The sequence below is a fragment of the Giraffa tippelskirchi genome, chromosome 7 (genome assembly GCF_054371585.1).
Source record: "Giraffa tippelskirchi isolate mGirTip1 chromosome 7, T2T-mGirTip1v1.2.pri, whole genome shotgun sequence".
NCBI classification, from domain to species: domain Eukaryota; kingdom Metazoa; phylum Chordata; class Mammalia; order Artiodactyla; family Giraffidae; genus Giraffa; species Giraffa tippelskirchi.
Window position 1 is genome coordinate 13032851 of NC_137281.1, and position 19594 is coordinate 13052444.

General features: G+C 52.6%; 1 protein-coding gene across 17 annotated transcripts; it reads right to left on the bottom strand.

Moving 5' to 3' along the window:
• Window positions 1-428: 428 nt before the first annotated feature.
• Window positions 429-19528, bottom strand: PLD3 (phospholipase D family member 3). 17 transcript variants are annotated; one of them, XM_081516332.1, is made up of 15 exons: window positions 19454-19528; window positions 17516-17583; window positions 16192-16377; window positions 9768-9962; window positions 9085-9216; window positions 8907-8981; window positions 8671-8813; window positions 7993-8176; window positions 6264-6384; window positions 6056-6183; window positions 4465-4665; window positions 2847-2986; window positions 2082-2247; window positions 1060-1159; window positions 429-948 (listed from the first exon to the last, which is right to left on the bottom strand). In XM_081516332.1, the coding sequence occupies exons 5-15, from the start codon at window positions 9109-9111 to the stop codon at window positions 761-763; spliced, it is 1473 nt and encodes a 490-aa protein (XP_081372458.1). In that variant the 5' UTR covers window positions 9112-9216; window positions 9768-9962; window positions 16192-16377; window positions 17516-17583; window positions 19454-19528; the 3' UTR covers window positions 429-760. The 17 variants fall into 17 exon arrangements, with proteins under 17 accessions (XP_081372458.1, XP_081372462.1, XP_081372467.1 ...); XM_081516336.1 differs by having other exon boundaries at window positions 9746-9962; XM_081516341.1 differs by lacking the exon at window positions 16192-16377 and having other exon boundaries at window positions 9085-9175.
• Between the last annotated feature and the right edge of the window lie 66 nt (window positions 19529-19594).

The window sequence follows — 19594 nt, forward strand, 5'->3', positions numbered from 1 at the left end:
TTAAGTTCACATTAAGTTCACGCTTGGTACCCATGCCAGTGTCCAGACGCGCGAGTCCACCCTCAGGGATAGGGCAGTGGCTTGGTGCGTGCTCATGTGGCTCGGGTCACGCTGAGTGTGCAGCACACGCGGCCCCATACTGGCTCTGGGAGGCTCAGTTCATGCCTGCCCACGAGGTCACACACGCATGCTCAGCACACACCAGCTCGCGTGCATCGTACACCGAGCGTTCAGCACACGCTGACCCGTGCTGGTCACCCACTGAGGGCTCAGCACACACCAGACACGTGCTGAGCATCCAGTGTACCCCAAACCACACTGGCCACATGCTGAGGGCCCAGTACCCACAAAGATACCCCCCCAGAGGCTCATGCCAGCTGTCCCCTACCCAACACCCCACCTCACACCAGTCAGTCAGGCACAGGCTGTACAGACAAGTTATTTACTTCTTATTATGACCTTGGGCCCTCTTTTCCCTGGGAAGTGGGGTGGGCCAGGGGGCTGGGCCCAACATGCACCCCCACTTCTTCGGGGGCTGAGCCCTCCCGCAGCGCGGCTGGGTCCTCTGGGGCCACAGCGTCAGGCCAGTGCGGGCAGAGGTAGAGATGGGAGGGCGGGGTGGGGGTGGTTGCAAAGGGGGAGCCTGTTGGAGCCACAATGGGTCAGACAGAAGCGGGACGCACGGGGACAGGGGATGGAGACCCGGAACACCTGGGCCTGCAGGGGCCTCGCAGGCCTGGCCTGGCCATTGGACCGGGCTTCAGAGCAGGCGACAGGCGTTGCCCACGCTGTCGGCAGCAGCGTCAAGGTCATGGCTGTAAGGGGAGTCCCAGTCCCTCAGGAACACGGCCTCCAGCTGGCTCCGCAGGCCACCCCGCCCGTTCTGCGTCACCAGCAGCGAGGTGCCCGCCGTCTCGGTAAAGTAGCTGCCGGACCAGTTGGAGGTTCCTACGGGGAGGGGGGCGGTCCAGAGAGTCAGGGTCCATGGCGCCACCTGGACCCCCCTCCCTCGCCCACCCCCTCCCCACCCCTCGATCACGGTGCCCCCGGAACACTCACCGATGTAGGTGGCCCGTTCGGTCACCATGTACTTGTTATGGTTGACGCGGGCATAAGGGATTCGAGTCTGGGCATCGTCCGCAGGGACCACAAAGAGTTTCTGAGAGGGGTGGGGAGATGCAGGGTGAGGGCAGAGAAGCCTCTGGGTTGGGGATGGGGAGTGGGACCAGGTCTTTGAGACTGGGGGTTCAGCTGCTTCCCTTGGGGCCCTGGGGATCGGAACAGGGCCCAGAGAAGTGCAGGTGTGCGTGAAAAGTCCTTTCAGTCGTGTCCAACTCTTTGCAACCCTATGGACCATAGCCTGCCAGGCTCCTCTGTCCTTGGGATTCTCTAGGCAAGAATACTAGCGTAGGTTGCCATGCCCTCCTCCAGGGGATCTTCCCAACCCAGAGATAGAACCCATGTCTCTTATGTCTCCTGCACTGGCAGGGGGGTTCTTTACCACTAGCACAGTGTGTGAAGCCCTTCAGAGGAGTGGGTCCTCCGTAAAGACTGGCTCACACGCCATCTGTTCCCTCTAGTGTTAAAAGTGTTAGTCACTCAGTCGTGTGTGACTCTTTGTGACCCCGTGAACTGTTGCCCGCCAGGGTCCCCTGTCCATGGAATTTTCCAGGCAAGAATAGTGGAGTGAAAAAAATGAAAAAAGATACTGGAGTGGGTTGCCATTTCTTCCTCCAGGGGAATCTTTCCGACCCAGGGATCGAACCCGGGTCTCCTGCACTGCAAGCAGATTCTTTACCATCGTCCCTGAGGTCCTACCTCAGATGTCCCCCTTTCCCGAAAGTCTTCTGTGACCCTTCAGGCTGCAGCAGGAGATTCCTCAGGGCTCCCCCTTCCTGGCCCTGATCCTTCTGCCCATGCCCTTGATTCCAACCCTGACCTGTGGTCACCCCGCCTCCACCCCAGTCAGGGCACAGCCCGCTCTGCGTCATCTCTGTCAGATGACAGGTGAGTGCCACAGGAGCTGTGTCCCCGCACTGCCCTGCACAGGGGCTGAGGGGAGGGTCTGGGCAGGTGCTTACCACCTGGATGTCGGAGTGGGTGTGGTTGTCACGCAGGGCAGCCAGGGAGAGCAGGAAGGCCCGCATCGAGGGGTCAGAGTGTCCCCAGCAGCTGATCAGCAAGCGTACCTTGATGCCCCGCTCATAGGCAGCCCGCCGCAGCCCGTCGTCAATGGCAGGCCAGAACCTGGGGGCGGGGGGTGCAGGGTACGGAGGGAGGCCTCCCCTCAGCTTTAGGGTGCCAGGCCTGGGTCCCGCTGCAGCTTCTGAGAACCCCCACTTCCCAAGACCACTCCATCTCTGGCTCCTGCTCCTGTCCACCCCCACCCAATCCACTCATCGTCTTGTCTGCTGCCCCCAGACTACCTGCTCTGAACCCCCAGATCCAATCATGCCCCCTTCCTATCCCAGATCTCAAACCCCAACCATGCCACCCCAAACCTGAATACGCTCAGTCCCACCTCTCAAGCCCCTCACCCCGTATCCCAGCCACACTCCCTGCTTCCTACCCCCAGAAACCCTGCATCCTCTGCCTCAAGCCTCCAGTCCCCCCATCTCCATACCCCTTTCCCAATATTCACATCCTTTTCTCTGTCCCCTTTCCCTTGTCTCAAGCATCCAGACCCACTCTTCCTGTCACCTCTGTCTCTCCCTGTGGCGTCCCCTCCCTCTGTCCCCTGGCCTTGGCCCCCTGCCTGCTTTCTGGGCCCCATCACTCCCTCTCCCATCTCCTCTTCCACTCGCGTGGCTTCCGGCCCTGAGCCCTGTCCACGTGCCCAGCAGTACCGGCGTGGATGGGAGAACTCCATGGTGGGCAGGTAGTTCATGACCGCGATGTAGATGAAACTCCGGGCGTTGTCCACCACGTTGAGCAGGGCCTTCAAGTCTGGGGTGCGGCCACTCGGACACAGTGGTGGGGGTGCACTCTGGGGGGAAAGGGGGGCAGTCAAGACACATCCTTCACAGTGGACCCCAGCTGCAGACAGCCAGTCAGGAGCCCGGTCCCTGTGTATCTCACTGAATGCTCAGCCTCCATGAAGGGGAGAGATAATGACCACGTCCCAGCACACAGGTGAGCAAACGGAGGCTCAGAGAGGATAAGTGATTTGACTAAGGTCACAGAGCTGAGGAACGGAGCCAGGGTTTGAACCTAGGCAGTCTGGTTCTAGAACTTAAGCTCTAACCCAGTGGTTCTTGACATGAGGTGCCTGGTCAGGCAGCAGCAGCATCACCTGGGAACTTGTTAGAAATGCAGATTCTTGGGCCTCACTGCACAGGGCACAGGTTTTAACAAGCCCTTCTGGTAATTCTAGAGCATGCTCAGGCTTGAGGACCTCTGCTTTAATCTCTTAAAATTTTTTTTTATTAGCGTATAGTTGCTTTACACTGTTGTACCAGTTTCTGCTGCTGCTGCTGCTGTTTAGTTGCTAAGTTGTGTCCGACTCTTTTGTGATCCCATGGACTGTAGCCCACCAGGCTCTTCTGTCCATGGAGATTCTCCAGGCAAGAATACTGGAGTGGGTTGCCATGCCCTCCTCTAGGGGATCTTCCCGATCCAGGGATGGTAACTGCATCTCCTGCATTGGCAGGTGGATTTTTTACCTGCTGAGCCACCGGGGAAGCCCTCTAATCACTTTTGTCCCTGACTGGCTCACAGCCCACCTCCATGGCACTCCTCATGTGCCCACCCACCCCAGGAGCTTCACCCAGCCCCCTCCACCCTCCCAACAAACTTAAGCTCTGAAAGGGGAAGTGGTGATGAGGGAAACTTTACTCCCCAGTGGGAGATCACTGGAGTAAAGGATCCCAGCGAGTTATGTCCCTCCATCCATGCCTTCAGGTGGCCCTTCATGATGACGCTGGGCCTGGCCAGGTGACTTGCTTGGGGGGTCCCAGGTTGGCTACCCCAACTAGTGAAAACATCAACAGCTGAAAACAGCAGTGCCTTGTCCAGCGTGGGTGCAGTCCAACAGAACATTCCACAGTGATGAAAATGTTCTGTATCTACACTGTTCAATATGGCAACCACTTGCTAGGTGTGGCTGCTGAGCCCTTAAAAGGGGGCTAGTGTGACTGAAGAACTGAGTTTTTAACCACATTTCATCTTAATTGATTAAAAGTGTGATAATTTGGCGATCGTGGACAGTTCAACCAGGGATCAGCCTGAATGAACCCAGCCGTGCCTCCTCATTAGCCCTAAGAGATTGCAAATATTATGATGCAATCATAAGATTTCTAGATGAAACCAAAGCCTAGGGAGGTTGGGACATAGCCCAGGCCCCTGAGTGAGCAGAAGTGATGGCTAGTGGTCAGGACTCCCTCATCCCCATCAAATCACTGGGCAGGGCTAGATGGAGGAGGCCCAGTGAGGGCATGTGGCAGGCCCCTCTTCCCTTGGACTCACCGCCAGGTAGGCCAGCGCAGGGGTTCCATTGAGGCAGATTTCCATTGGAGTCTCTTGATTGTAGCGGGTGTCATAAGGCCGGGGCCAGGTTGATGGGATGGAGCTGCCCGCCTGGCCCAAGAACCAGTAGGCCTCGAAGATCTTGGTCAGGTCTCGAGCGAGGCAGCTGCAGTTGTACATGACCACGCCCAGCTCCTTGACCTGCGGGAGCACAGTGCTGAGCCCCAGGGTGGTGGCCCGGTGCCGGCAGGTGACATGACGCCTGCAGCCCCTCCTCCTGCCTCCACCAAGTCCCCCTTCCTGCCCCTTGCCCTTCTGTCTCCCCCTCTTTCTGCCCCTTAGCCCCTGTCCTCCTTCCCCCAGTTAAAGCCCTGAAATGGACGTGATCTTGACTCAAGACTAAAATCTGAAGTTTTGGTGAAAGTCAGTTATTCCGAAGCTCCTGGTTTCCTGAACCTTTGCGGCTTCTACCTTCTACTGAGCTCCTGCTCAGTCTTAGGTCTCCACTCAGGGTTTCCTCCTCCAGGAATCCTGCCTTGACTGCCCAGACTGTGTCAGGCATTCCTTAGGCTCTCAAGGTCCCTTGGGCCTCCCTCATCACTTTCCCTGGTGACAAACCTGTCTCCCCATTGGACTGGGAGGACAGGCACCAGTGATGTCTCAGCCATGGCTGTATTATCTGTGTTTCCCTGCAGAGTCAGTGGGATTAGGGGCTTCTGCTTAGTCACTCAGTCATATCTGACTCTTTGCAACAGAGGAGCCTGTCCATGGGGACTCTCCTGGCAAGAATACTGGAGTGGGTTGCCATGCCCTCCTCCAGGGAATCTTCCCAACCCAGGAATCAAACCTAGGTCTCTTGCATTGCAGGCAGATTCTTTACTGACTGAGATACCAGGGAAGCCCAATAATACTGGAGTGTGGAACCTATCCCTTCTCCAGGGGATCTTCCTGACCCAGAAATTGAACCGGGGTCTCCTGTATTGCAGGCAGATTCTTTACCAGCTGAGCTACCAGTGAAGCCCAATTAGGGGCTTGCACAATATCTATTTGTTGAAGACATGATCACTGCTTCAGCTGTACCCCTTTCCCATCTCATGCTCATTCCTGCAGCTCCTCCAGGTAACAGATTAACTCTCACCTCCTTTGGGAGAGTTTCCTTGATACCCCAGGTTGGGTCCCCCATCCTGACCCTCTACTTGTGCTTCTCCCCATCTCCCATCTCAGCCTTGACCCTTTTGGGTTGACACTGCCTGGTGACAGGCCTGTCTCCACCCTGGACCACGAGTTCCAAGAGGTCTATCTGTTGCCATCCCGTTCTCAGCATCAGAACAGGGCTGGGCTTAGAGCAGACTCTCAGGAAGTGAGTAGTGAAGGTCAAGTGGGTGGACAGGGCCTTGGATGCCGTATAAAGGGGCTGGCAGGTGCCATCAGGGATCAGAGGGGCTTCCATGAGCAAGGAGAGGGTGGTGGAGGGCTGGATTGGGGGATGCTTCGGGAGGTCTGGTAGGAGAAGGTGGGGTACGGTTGGAGGCTGGGTGCCCCATGAGGCAGGAAGCGACCGAGAAGGGCAGAGGGCAGGGCGCAGGCAGACCTGGGTCAGGGAGCGCCAATCCATGTTGGCACTGCCGAGGTAGAAGTGGGTCTGGTCCACCACCCAGAACTTGGTGTGCAGGACGCCATGGGTCAGCTTTTGCATGTCCACCATGCGGACCTGGGCACCTGGACCGACAGGGGTGGAGGTCAGGAGCTGGCTTGGGGAGTCCCAGACCCAGCCCACCCCCAGTGGCCCCATAGCTCACCACTTTGCAGCAGGGCCTGCAGGTCTGCCTGGGGCTGGGGCCCATTGGGCTTGCTCACAGCAATGCGGACCTTCACACCTCGGGGTGCCAGAGTCTGCAGCTGCCGGAGGACCTCCTCGCCCTGGAGGGAGGAGACAGCTTCTGAGAGGGTGTATCAGTTGGCTCTCCAGCCCCATGGAACACCGCACGGAGTTGTTTTGAGATTAGGCTTCTAGATCTGATCAGGCTTTACATTAATACAGTTAGGAAAGGCTTTACAGGTTAATAAGTTAAAACCTTACTTTATCTGTTTTATTTAGTTTTTTGGCTGTGCTGTGTCTCATGAGGGATCTTAGTTCCCCAACCAGGGATCGAACCTATGCCCCCTATATTCAGAACACAGAGTCTTAACCACTGGACCACCAGGGAAGTCTCTTTATCTATTTTAATACCTGGCTGCTCTGAGCCCTGGTAGGGTCTCCCTGCCACTCCTGCCCTTCACAGGTCCTTCCCAAGACCCTGACCTGGTAGTTATCAATGCCTGACACAGCAGGGGTCTCTAGGCACCTTGCAGGATGTTGAAGGCACAGCGCAGACTTGGGAGTCTGGGAAGACCTGGGTAAGGCTTGATGATGCCAATAACAGTAAGAGTAACAGCCAATGATTCCCTTGTTTCTACTGTGAGCCAGGCCCCTTCTAAGCCCCTTTACATCCGAACTCTGAATTCTCACAGCTGTCATTGATAAGGCAAGTCTGAGTTTCTCCCAAAGTGCAGATGAAGAAACTGAGCGTTGGAGAAATCAACAGGAAAGCAGGATTTGAACTCAGACCGTCTGCCTTCTATGTCTGTGCTTTTTGCTTTGAATCACTCCAGTAGGAACCAGCAGGGCACAGAAGCTCATACCTTTTTTTTTAAGCTTGAAGGATCTTAGTTCCCTGATCAGGGATCGAACCCACACAGTTGGCAGTGAACGCTCGGAGTCCTAACCACTGGACCACCAGGGAATTTCCAGCTCATATAATTTTTAACTGTTGTGCATTTTTTTCCAGGTACTGTTTAATGATCCCCACAATTTTAATACATTTAAAGTCAACCTCTGACAAAGAGTGGCAGCAGGGAAAAGGACGAAGAGGGACAAATTCACTACGTCTTTCAAAGAAGAGCTTAGCCACCTAGGCTGTTCCTTTTCAAATCTTGAAGTTTTATGCTTTTTAAGTTTGTTTGCAGACCCTAATAAGGCTATTATAGTAAATGCTTATAAAGGGCTGACTGTTGTCAGGCACTGCTGTCATTGGCTGGGATCAGCCCGTTTCATCTTCATAAGAGGTGAACACTAGATAATGGCCCCATTCCACAGATGAAGCAACTGAAGACTGTGAGATGAGGTGACCTGCCTGAGGTCACAGAGCTGGGAAGAAGCCTGGCTTGAGGCTGGGCTGGTACTCATTCCATGTGTTCATTTCTTTGTGTGACAGGCTCAGGGCAGTTTGTGGGTGAGCAGTATCTGCTAGCCTAATCTCTCGTAACCAAACCCATGCCCTGACATTCAGAGGCCTCCAGATGACCGTGATAAAACGCCGCCGGTCCAGAGGGCCATGTGAAGAGAGTTGCTTCCAAACCCTTTTGTCCAACCCACTACGTGAGACATGCCAGTCTGTCTCCTGGGCTGGAGGGAAACCCCTTTCATCTCCCTGCCCCCAATGCCTCCCACCACCCCTGCTGCCAGCCAGGGCCCAGGTTGCCAGGTACCTGCTGAGCAGAGGGTTCCTGAGTGTGGGTGTCATTGTTGGTGAGAGTCCAGTAGAAGGAGGCAATGTCCAGGCTGCTGTGGGCACCAGCGAGCAGGCCCAGCCAGGCCTGGCTGGTGGAGGGGTTGCTCGTGGAGGCATTGGGGAAGTCCAGGCCCTCGGGAATGCTCTCCACCAGCACTGCTCTGGGTGGGGAGGCGGGGAGGGAGGGAAGCAGAATCAGCCATGATGGGCTAGACTGTGAGTGCTCACTTGTCTGCCCACGGAGGATGGAAGACTGTATGTATTCGTGTGTGTCTGTGCTTGTGATTCTCTGTGTCTGCATTTGTCTCTCTAGATTTGTGGAAGGTTGGGGATGTGCGTGTGTGTGTGTGTGTGTGTGTGTGTGTGTGTGTGTGTGTCTGTCCATGGATGTGGATGGAAGATGCCATGTGTGTCTATGTGCCTGTCTGTTCACAGAGGCACAGAAGATGATGCTGTGGTTGCCATGGCAACAGTGTGGGTGAAGCGGGTGGGCACAGAGGGAAGAACTGTGACTGTCCACTTGGGAGTCTCTGCCACCCCCTTATTCTGTCTCAACCACCAGGTGTAGGCCCTGCGTAGTGCATGTTGAAGTGTCCTTGGCCTGGCAGGGCTCCTCCCCCCACCATCCCAGGCACCCACGCCCCCCTCCACTTACTCGCAAGGGTCATAGCAGGGGGCTGGGCGCTGATTGGGCCCAAAGAGATGCAAGTCGCCGTATTCCCATAGAAACAGCTGAGTCATCAGGGCACCGAAGCCCACAACCGCCAGGATAAGGACCAGAAGGACCCAACGGGCTTTCTGCAGGGGAGGAGGAGGTGATTAGTCAGCCCAAGGAGGGCAGCCCAGCCCACAGCCTCCAGAGACACACTGAGGGTGGCGAGGGGCACCTACCTTTTCTGCAGCTTTCCATGCCTCGATCTCATTCATGGGCAGTTCGTTGGCAGGTTCCTCAGCAGGCACCTTCAGCTGGGGCACACGGATGGAGGTGGTGGTGGTGACAGGTCAGCTCAGCAGGGCCCCCACCCTCTCCTGATCCGGCCTCTCCTCCCTGGGTCCCCCATCCACCTACCTCCTGGTACATCAGTTTAGGCTTCATCGTGCCTGGCAGTCAGGGGTTGTGCAGATCTCAGGTGCGAAGTGGGTGTGTCAGGGTCTCCAAACTGTGGGGATCAGAAGCTGGCACTCTGTGGGGTGTTCTAGGCTTTTGGGGAACATCACAGAAAACGGATCAGCCTCAGGCTCATGGGACTCACTGGGTCGCCTTGTCTGTGATCACGGGGGCTATTGGCACTGCGCCCGTCACCCCTAAGGAGGAAGCTGACTGCTGGTCAGTAGGGATTTCGAAATCCCTCAAAGTCCAACCCCTCTGCCTTCCTCCTATCCCTCTGGGATGCCCTCCCTGCCCCGCTTTAGTGCCCACCATGCCCCCCTGAGCGCCCACCCTGCCTGTCATCAGCAATCGTACCGCTCCCCATTTAGCACCTTCCCTTCTCTGAGCCCTATCCTACACATTCCCAAAATGACAGCTCCGGATTGGGTCAGCGGAGCCCTAAATATTTTTGTGCCTGGCTTTCCCCAGCCCTGGGATTTACCCTGCAGTCATTTTCCAGGTAGCTCCTTGAACCTCACACTCAGGTAACCACTAGACAGCTCAGGGCAGGAGCCCAAGACCATCGGGGCCTCCCTGTCAGCTCCCAGCCCATCCCCCCAATCATCCTCCCCTACCGTACCCCAGAGGGGCCTCGGCCTTACTCGGCAGACAGCTGCTGCTACCTCCACGGGGCCCCAGCTTCTGCCCCAACAGGCTGAGCAGGGGCGGGAGGAAGGAGGGGGCGGGGCCCAAGGGGGCTCCGCCCACTGCAGCGGGGAGTCTGCGCAGTGAGCGCGCCGGCCCGGGCTCACCGCAGGGAAGAGGGGGGCCGGTCCCCCAGATACGGTCTAGCCAACCTGGCGGGGGCGGAGAAAGCACAGGTCTGAGCGATGGCTTTGCTACGCTCCATCCTAGAGCCCTCCCAGTATGGGTTAGGGAGGACTCGGGTAAAGAGAAAAAAGAGCCCCCCCCCATCTTTTCTCGGCTATAAACCCTGTGAATATTTGTACCGTGGGCATGTATTACCTAGTCAAAAATAAATACATAAATAAGACTAATGATTTTCAAAGTTATAAAATAAAATGGAATGATCAAGGCTGAATAACATGATTTAGGGATGTAGCCATAAAATCAAAAGACGCAGCCCACGCTATGGGAGGGGAAGAGCGGGGTGTGGGATAAGGGGATGGTGGGTTTTCTGTTGTAGTCTGTATTGCAGTCAGTATTTGATTTTTAAAAAAGGCCAACTGATATTTTGATAGGGATTTTTTTTAATGTTTCTTACCAGGCTGGTGGGGGGGTTGGGGGAGAATGGATACATGTATATTTATGACCGAGTCCCTTCCCTGTTCACCTGAAACTACCACAACATTGTTAATCGGCTATATCCCAATACAAAATGTTTTTGGTGTTTAAGAAAAAAAAATCCAGGCTCCAGCTGAAGGGATAAGGAGGGTTCCCCATCTACCATCTCATATCTCCAAAGCAGAATTTAAGGCCACAGCTGGAGAAATAAATTGGAGGGATCCCCCTTTCCCGCCCACCTTTCTCAATGAAAGAGGGGCAGGACCCCCTTTCCCCTACCCAGGCAGAAAGTGCACAAAGGTGGAGAAGGGTTATTATTGAAAGAAGCAACAGCGTCAGAAGTGGTTGCCTTGACAACAGGACTTGGGGGTGCGTCAGGATTGCTTTTTATCCTACGCCTATTTTCTTTTTTAAAATCGTGAAATATGAGCGACTTACAGAAGAGAAAAATATCTCTGCACGGGTTAAAAAAATAATTATAAAGCGAACACAGGTGTTGCCGCGTCCCAGGTTTTGTCACGTTTTTAAAAATTCATTCCACGCATTAATGTGATTTTAAAAAACAGAAGGAAATTCCAAAAGGGAGTTCTGTTCCCCCCTCACCACAAGATCCAGCCTAGATCTGAAAGGATAATTTGAAAACCCCTTCCCCCCCAACCTCTAATCCCAGTTTGGTTACGGGCGGAAGAGCACAAGTAGGTATCCCCCCACCCCCACCCCATCATAGGGAGCCAGCCAAAAAGGGGATGAGCCAGCAAAAAACGGCAACAGATGAAGCTTATCTGATCTTAGTAGGTCACCAAGAGAAGCAGAAGGTAACAGTCTTCGATAAGGCTGACCGCAGGGTGGAAGGGTGGGGCAGGGGAGGTATGGAGCAGGAAACAAGTTTGCCTTTTATTTATTTGCAAAGCCCTTGGTGAGAAATGTTTTATTTAAGACTGTGCCGTTGGAACAGAAGGTGAGGTGAAATTAGGGAAGCTAGTAGTAGTATTAGTTGCTCAGTTGTGTACGACTCTTTGCGACCCCGCGGACTGTAGCCCTCCAGGCTCCTCCGTTCATGAGATTCTCCAGGCAATACCAGAGTGGGTTGCCATCCCCTTCTCCAGGAGGGAAGCTAAGATCAACAGAAACAAAACTGGGGAAAGGTAGGGCTGGAAGATGTGAGGGATGGCGCACAGCACGGTGAGGCAGGGGAACTGGGGTGGCCGCTGATAAACCAAAAATAGGAAGAAAACAGACTCGATGGACATGAGTTTGAGCAAGCTCTGGGAGTTGGTGATGGACAGGGAAGCCTGGCATGCTGCAGTCCGTGGGGTCGCCAAGAGTCTGACGTGACTGAGCGACTGAACTGAAGATGCATTTTATTCAGTTGGTAAGCAATCTTTTGGCTTTCAAATTGTGCCGTGATGACAAGTCTTTACTGATGGGTTGAATTTTGACTTGCTATATTTTTATCAAAGCAAACGCACCTAACGTACTTACAAAGAAAACCAGTATTGGAGAGGTGGTATAGGTTGCGTTACATTGGTGGGGCAGTTAACACTTGTGGCATACGGAGCCAGATGCCTCATCTTAATACGAACCTCAATATGTGATTATTTGATTTCAGAGAACTGACAACGCATCTGTGCCTTAGTGCCCCCATCTGCAAAATGGGGAAAGTAACAATACTGCCTACTTTTCACAAGGCTGTTCATTAATTTTGCACACCTTTATTGTGCACCAGGTATTATTTTAAGCACTGGGGATATCACTGTAAACAAAACAGACTTGAAGAAAGACAGACCAAAAAAAAAAAAAACTAAATTATATGTTAGAGGGTAATAACTGCTATAGAGACTCAGGGAAGAGGGACAGGGTGGGAGTGGGATTACTTGCATTTGAAAATAAGGAGGACAAGGAAGGCCCCACAGAGAAGGGAATACCTGAGGAAAAAACTTCAAGGAGGGGAGGAAGAGAGCTACAGAACAGTATTCTAAGCACAGAGAACAGCCAGTGCAAAGGCCCTGAGGCAGGAGTATGCCTGTAGGGGTAAAGAAGAGCAAGCAGGCATGTATCTGTAGTGGAATGGCCAGTGAGGAGAGGGAGAGGAGGTGAATCAGAGGTCACAGGACCAGGTTACGCAGAGCTACCTGGACTGTGGCAAGAAGAATGGGGCCAAGGGTAGGTTCTGGGCAGAGGAGGAAATATGATCTCCTTTGGGAGTTGTAGTGAGTTGAATGGTGGCCTCAAAAATGATAAGTTGGATGTGCTCATTACTCCTGGAACTTGTGAATGTGACCTTATTCAGTGGACCTGGAGTCTCATTATATACATTAGCATATGACACACTCAGAGGCACCATGACAGTTCCAAGGCCAGCCATTAAAGGCCCAAAAGTGGGTGGTGGCCCAATTCCTGGAAATCTCCCCACCCTTTCTCCAAGATAGTTACAACAATCCTCCTACTCCTACTTCCTTGCTGGTCCAGTGATTAATAAGACTCAGCACTTCCATTGCAGGGGGCATGGGTTTGATCCCTGATAGGGGAACTAAGATCCTTCATGCTGCCCAGTGTAGCCAAAAAAAAGAAAAGCAAAGAAATTACTCAGCCCATAAAAACTAACCACTCCCTATTTCGGGGATTCTTGCCTGAGATGGCCCACACTCTGTGGAGTGTGTTTCTCCCAGGGCCGTTCTTGCTTCTTGAGATGAACCACATCCTGTCTATGGAATATGTCTCTCTCTAAATAAATCCACTTTTCACCTATCACTTTGTCCCTCACTGAATTCTTTCTGTGCTGAGACAGAAAGAACCTAAGCTTCATTAAATCCTGAGACCAGGTATGTGATTTAGATGAAAAGAAAGTGGGTTTCAGTCCCAGTTTGGGTTTTGGCTGTGTTTTGAATCCCAGCCTGTAGGGCTGAATTGTGCAGCTTCACTAGCCCATTGAATAGCTCCCTGTCCCCTTGGCATGTGCCTTGCCTGACCCTGGGTGTGACACCATAGCCCAGGGACAAGGAGGAAGCAAAACACACTGGGCCTTGAGACCTGTGTTGGGTCACAGTTCCCTGAACACCCCCACCCCTGGTGAGGGTGGGAGACTTGATCCCCCTTCCATAGCAGTGCTTTGGACTGGTAAATCCAGGGTTCAAATCCCACCTGTCACGTTTTTTAGAAATTTTCTGATATATAAATATATATATATATATATATAGCTGCACCGGGTCTTAGTTGCAGCACATGGGATCTTTAGTTGTGGCATGTGGGATCTAGTTCCCTGACCAGGGCTTGAATCCAGGTCCCCCCTGCTTTGGGAGCGTGGAATCTTAGCCACTGGATAGCCAGAAGCCCTGTCACTTTCATACTCAGTGACATTGGGCTCTGGGCTTCATTTCTCTGAGCCCTGCTGGCCTCATTCATAAAATGAGGATTGGGACTTCCCTGGCGGTTCAGTAAAGATTCTGTGCTTCCACTGTACGGGGTGCAGATTCGATCCCCAGTTGGGGAACTAGGGTCCTGTATACCACATGGCATGGTCAAAAAAAAAAAAAAATCAATCACATAAATCACTTTATGCCTGTCTGGGGAGTGGTGGCTGGTGTGGGGGGGTGGGAGGGAGGGTGTGTCTCTGAATGGTTTAAGAGGGTGGGTCTCACAGTCCCCAAGCCCTTGGTTCATATCAGCTCTGTGCTTTGCCTGGAAAAGAGGCTACCTTTTCTGAGCCTCACTTGCATTCTCAGAACACTGGGGAGACTAATATACCAACATGGCATTTGCTGGGCAGAGCCAATGAAACCCATCCACAGCAGTCAGTTCACATAGATTCAAGCTGGCTGGTGAGTTGTGTCCCCTAGTATCTGGAACACACTGTTTATCACAGATAAACTTATATATGTGTCCCTTGAAAAGCTAAGTCTTATGTCTGATTTATTCCTCTACCCACCGAGTGCCCAGCACATTGTAACCACTCAATTAATGTTTATTTGTTTTTCTTCTGAAAACAGAAGAAAAGAGCAGTAGAAGGGAGAAAAGACTTTCTTAGATGTCGCTTTAAGATTCAGTGACACTGGGTTCCTACACAATGATCAGTAGCTTGTGTTCTGAGCCCAGGGGAAGAGGGTAGGGTATCAGCCTAAGGGTAAAATTCAGGGTGGGCCACTTAGCTGCTGAAGCATATCTGAAGCACTGGACAGGCCATACCTTAGGAAACATTTACAAACCTAGGGACCTTCAAAACAGACCTGTTCATGGGTTTAAAGGGGCCAATTTTCATTTGATTGTGCAGACCCCTTTGGACTAACCGCACAATCGTCTGTGGTCAAGTCTACAGAAAACAGTACAGAGCACTGGTTTTGTAAACGTTTTTGTTTTGTTTTTAGCGGTAGATCCTTTATTTCAAAGGACCCCAGAAGGTCCTTCTTCTAGGGATAGAAGATGCTTGGTCTGAAAAACAAATAAGTAAAAAAAAAAAAGCAAAAAAGGCACACACGAACCCCCCACACGCCCCATCCCGTCATGAATGGTGAATACTGGAACTGGAACTCAAAAGCTGTCCAATCCCTACTCAAACCCCCTCTGTGGCTGCCCACTGCCTTCGGGACAAAGTGCAACTGTCTTATGATGCCCTCCTGGGCTCTCTGTGGACAGCGCCTGTGGACCTTCCCCATCTGATGGTTTCGGTTCCTCTGACTCCAAAGCTGTCTCTGACTCATATCTCCTCCTTGAACTTCAGCTCTGCAAGTCCCATGGCCTCCTAGATACCTCCACCCAGGTGTCCCTAAGCCCCTTATACCCATGTCTCCAACTGTCCTTAGCGTCTCTCCCAAAGCTGCCCCTCCCCTGGGTCCCCATTTCCAAGACAGCTGTCCTACCCACCCTTCAGGTCTTAGCCTGTGTTCTACCTTCCCCAGAAAGCCCTGACGCCCCCCGAGTCCTGGGTCCCCCACAACTTATCCACTTGGCCTCCCAGGAGTGTCTCCCACTCACCTGTTTCCCCTCCCCTCCAAGGCCATGAACCGGCCTCTCTCACCTGGGTCCCCATTCCAGCCACCTCCTGTGGCTCCCAGCCTCTACTCAAACACTTCTAATCCCCCCTCCATCTGAGTCTGACTTGCCCCTCCCCTGCTCAAATACTCTGTGGCCCTCCAGTGTGCACAGGATAAAGTCTCAGTTTCTCACTGTGGCTCCCAGAGCCTTTCCCTTAATAACCTTTTGGGCTTATGCTCGTACCATCCTCCATGGCCCAGTCATATTTAATATCTTTCAGTTCCTCGAACTGAAACCACACATTTACCACCAAATCTGCCCACAGCTACCCCTCCTGCCTAGCATACCTTTCTCTCTTCATGTCGCTCCCTTCTATCAGCTTATGTACCACCTTCTCCGGGAAGCCCTCCCTGACTGGTCCAGGCATCCTCCATGGGATTGGCAGTCCCCTGGGCTTATCAATCCTAGCCCGGACCCCTCTGCCTGTGCTTCTCCCAACCTGGTCCTGACCACTGGACTGTCACTACCTGATGATGGGTCCAGAATCCATGGGGGGAGGACCGGGCTGGCTGTCATTGCTGTGTCCCCCATGTCACCCAGCACAGGGACAGTACATGGCAGATGCTCAGTGGCCAGTTCATCCATCTATTCAGTCAACTAGTATTTATTCAACTATTGCAGACAAGCCCTATCTAGACATTGGAGATGCAGCACAGAAAAACAGAAATAAAAAATAAAAAAAACCCTAGGAAGGAAGAAATTCTTTTGAGGGAGTGAGACAATAAATCAATGAGTGAAACATACACTATGTACCTGGGAGAAAAAGCAAACAAGGGAGAGGTGCTGTGGCATCACAGTGAAAGTAGCTGATGTCATCATTCAAAAATAACAACAGGGACTTCCCATGGTTGAGATGCCATACTTCCAACGCAGGGGGCACAGGTTCGATCCCTGGTCAGGGAACTAATATCCCACAGGCTGTGTGGCGCCAAAACCCTCCTCACAAATCAAACAAATGAAAAAAAAAAAAAAAAAGAACACATCTGGAGGGAAAAAAGCATTATTATCCCTGTTTTTCAGATGAGACAGGACTCAGGGAAATCACTGCTCAGGTCACACAGGGTTGGTTTGTTGGCTGGGAATCTGATCCCAGAGCTCAGTTCTGTTCCAGGGCACTATACTGTCAAACCAACTCACAAACACAAAATAAGGCGAATGTCTTTTCCTCGCTACCCTCAGGGAAGTCTGTGGCTGTGGAAGGGTAGGATACGGGAGAGACAGTGGGGATCCTTACGTTTATTGAACCAGGCACTGCTCAAAACACTATATTCAATTTTCACAACAGTGTTTTTGTTTTGTTTTGTTTTAGACTAACTTCCCCCAGGTGACTCTGTGGTAAAGAATCCACCTGCCAATGCAGGAGACACAGGAGACGCAGGTTCCATCCCTGGGTTGGGAAGATCCCCTGGAGTAGGAAATGGCAACCCACTCCAGCATTCTTGCCTGGGAGATCCCATCGACAGAGGAGCCTGGTGGGCAACAGTCCATGGGGTTGCAAATAGTCAGACACGACTTAGGGGCTCAACAACAACAAACAGATAAGGGAACTAAAGACCTAGAGCGGTTAAGTCATTGGCATAAAGGGACAAAACTAGGAAGCCAGGATTTGAGCCCAAGCTCCCTAGGGTCCTGGGTAGAGACAGCCCCCTCTCCTGCTGTCTAATATCTGTAGACCTGTGGTTTCCTCCCTCCCTCCCGAATAGCCTCTCAAAACCTCTACCGACATCCCCTTCTCCCTCCCCTCAATCTTTGAGAAGGACATTGGAAACTTTCTCCAAGTATAAAGGATATGAGTGCAGCTTTAAAAGAGGACTTCAGTTGTTCTTCCAACCAGGCTGCTCTTGCCAGTCCATCCTTGGTAGAAGTTCTCCAGCTGCTGCTGTGGCTTCATGTCACATCAGATCATGTCCCTCCTCTCTTCCAAACCCGCCTCACTCAGAGTAAAGCCAAAGTCTTCTCCACGGCTCGCGAGACCCCAGGGGACCTTCCCCCATCACCCTGCTAACTTCATCCCCCATCCCTCTCCTCCCTCACTGGCCTCCTCCCTACCCCTTACCGATGCCACACAGGCTCCTACCTCAGGGCCTTTGCATGTGCTGTTCCCTCTGCCTAGAATGGGGATACCCTGGTGTTTCAGGTGTCTGCCTGCAAGGTGGGAGACCTGGGTTTAATCCCTGGGTTGGGAATATCCCCTGGAGAAGGGCATGGCTACCCACTCCAATATTCTTCTTTGGAGAATTCCATGGACAGAGGCGCCTGGCTGGCTACAGTCCATGGGGTCACAGAGTGGGACACTACTGAGCAACCAACACTTTTACTTTCTGCCTAGAATGCTGCTCTTCCTCTAGAGAGCCATGTCACTCTCTCCCCCTCTTCAAGTCTTTGTTCAAATGTCACCAGGTCACCCTACTTAAAACTACAATCTTTGCATTCCCTACCCCCCCAATATATCATATCATCTACTTACCCATTTGTGTATTGTCTCTGGCCCTTGCTATTAATAGAATGTAAACTCCATGAGGCCAGGGAATCTCTGTTTTGTTCACTCATGTGTTCCTATGCCTAGCACAGTCTTGGGCAAGTAGGACACACTTAACAAATATCGATTGAATGAATAACTTGTATTTGCATTCCCATATTACAGATGTAGTAACTGAAGCACTGGGACCTTAAGCCACCTGCCCAAGCTCATGCAGCTATTAAAGTACTAAACGCTAAAACCAAGATTGGCACCTGGGGGGTCCAGTCCCCGGCACACACTGTAATGACTGTCCTCCTCAGCCACGCTAAGGCAAGCTGAGTGACTAAGATATTCGCCTCTTCACCTGGGGATTTAGGGTTGCTGAGGTTTGATGGTGTGGTGAGACCTGCCTCATCTCTCTGTACCCATGATTTTATGAGTCAAGGGAGTGTGGGTCTAAGCTACCTAGAGTCTTCCCCCCCACCAAGTCCTGACCGACTCCTGCTATGGGCTAAGTGCTCTCAATTTGGGGGTGGGAAATCAGTCTGTCCACCAAGGTAAAGAGGTAGGGATTAATATTGACATGAGCAAGGTTCTTAATGGCTGATGGGCCACCCTCCCAGGTGTGGTGACGTGGCGGAGGGGAGGAGAGCTTGGAGACTGTGACGTGGGACAGCAGGGGTTGGCTGCTGCAGCAGAACTTGTCAGGATATAGAGAGTGTGACACCCCGGGAATGATGAGGGTAGCTGGGGGGAGGGGGAGAGTGACAATGAGGAGGGGATGAAGGTGAATGGATGAGGGTGAAGGTGAGATGATTAATCGTATTAGCCACATCGAGTTGGGTATGTCACCAGAATAAACTTGCAGGACCCTCATTCTCATCCTTGACATAGGTGTCCCTGTGTGGGTTTTACAAATGAGGAAGCTAAGTTTGCAAAGGTGTGATGAGATGGTCAAGGTTACCCAGAGGTTTAGCGATGGGGCCAGAGTAACGGGCTCCAGTACCTGGTATGTGAGAGGTGACACGGGGAAAATGACAGAGACATGAAGAGAAAAAAAAACCCCACAAAACTCCTAATGGGGAAACGCCAGAAGCATTAGGCACGGATAGAGACTGTCAGAGAAGCAAGGGTGACAGGGGAGCGACGGAGACATAAAGGATGAGAAAGACAGAAGGGAAACATGAGTGCGGAGAAGGGGTCAGGAGGCGTGCGAAGGTGACCCGAGGGTATGATGACGATTTATGAGAAGGACTTGGTAAAGAAGTAGCAGCAACAAAAGAGGTGTGCAGGCGGCAGGAGAAGGAGACACGACAGGAGAGACATTTGGTGGCCATGGAACTTAAAAAGAACGAAATCTTGTTAAGGGGATTGATGGCGACATTAGGAGAGTGGTGGGAACACAAAGGAGCGATGACGATTTAAGCAGGATGCAACATAACGGGAGGAACGGAGACATAAAGGGACCGAGGAGGATATGAGAGGAGAAATGCATTATAGAGGAAGGACAACATGAAGGCAGGCGAGGCGCCGCGCCCCCAGATCGCACATTACCTGCACTCCAGGTTTCCCACTCCGGGACCCAGCCCGGCTCGCACCTTCTAGGCTGGAGCGCAGCGCGCCCCCCCCGACCCCGCCGCGCAGGCGCACTCCGGCTGGACTGCGGACCCGCGGGGGCCAAGCAATTGCTTTTCT

Coding starts and splice junctions, on each gene's coding strand:
- PLD3 (XM_081516333.1), bottom strand. CDS start 9,111: ATGAAGCCTAAACTGATGTACCAGGAG. Junction 8,982..9,084: donor CTAAACTGATGTACCAGGAG/GTAGGTGGATGG, acceptor CGTGTGCCCCAG/CTGAAGGTGCCTGCTGAGGA. Junction 949..1,059: donor CGAACGGGCCACCTACATCG/GTGAGTGTTCCG, acceptor CCCTCCCCGTAG/GAACCTCCAACTGGTCCGGC.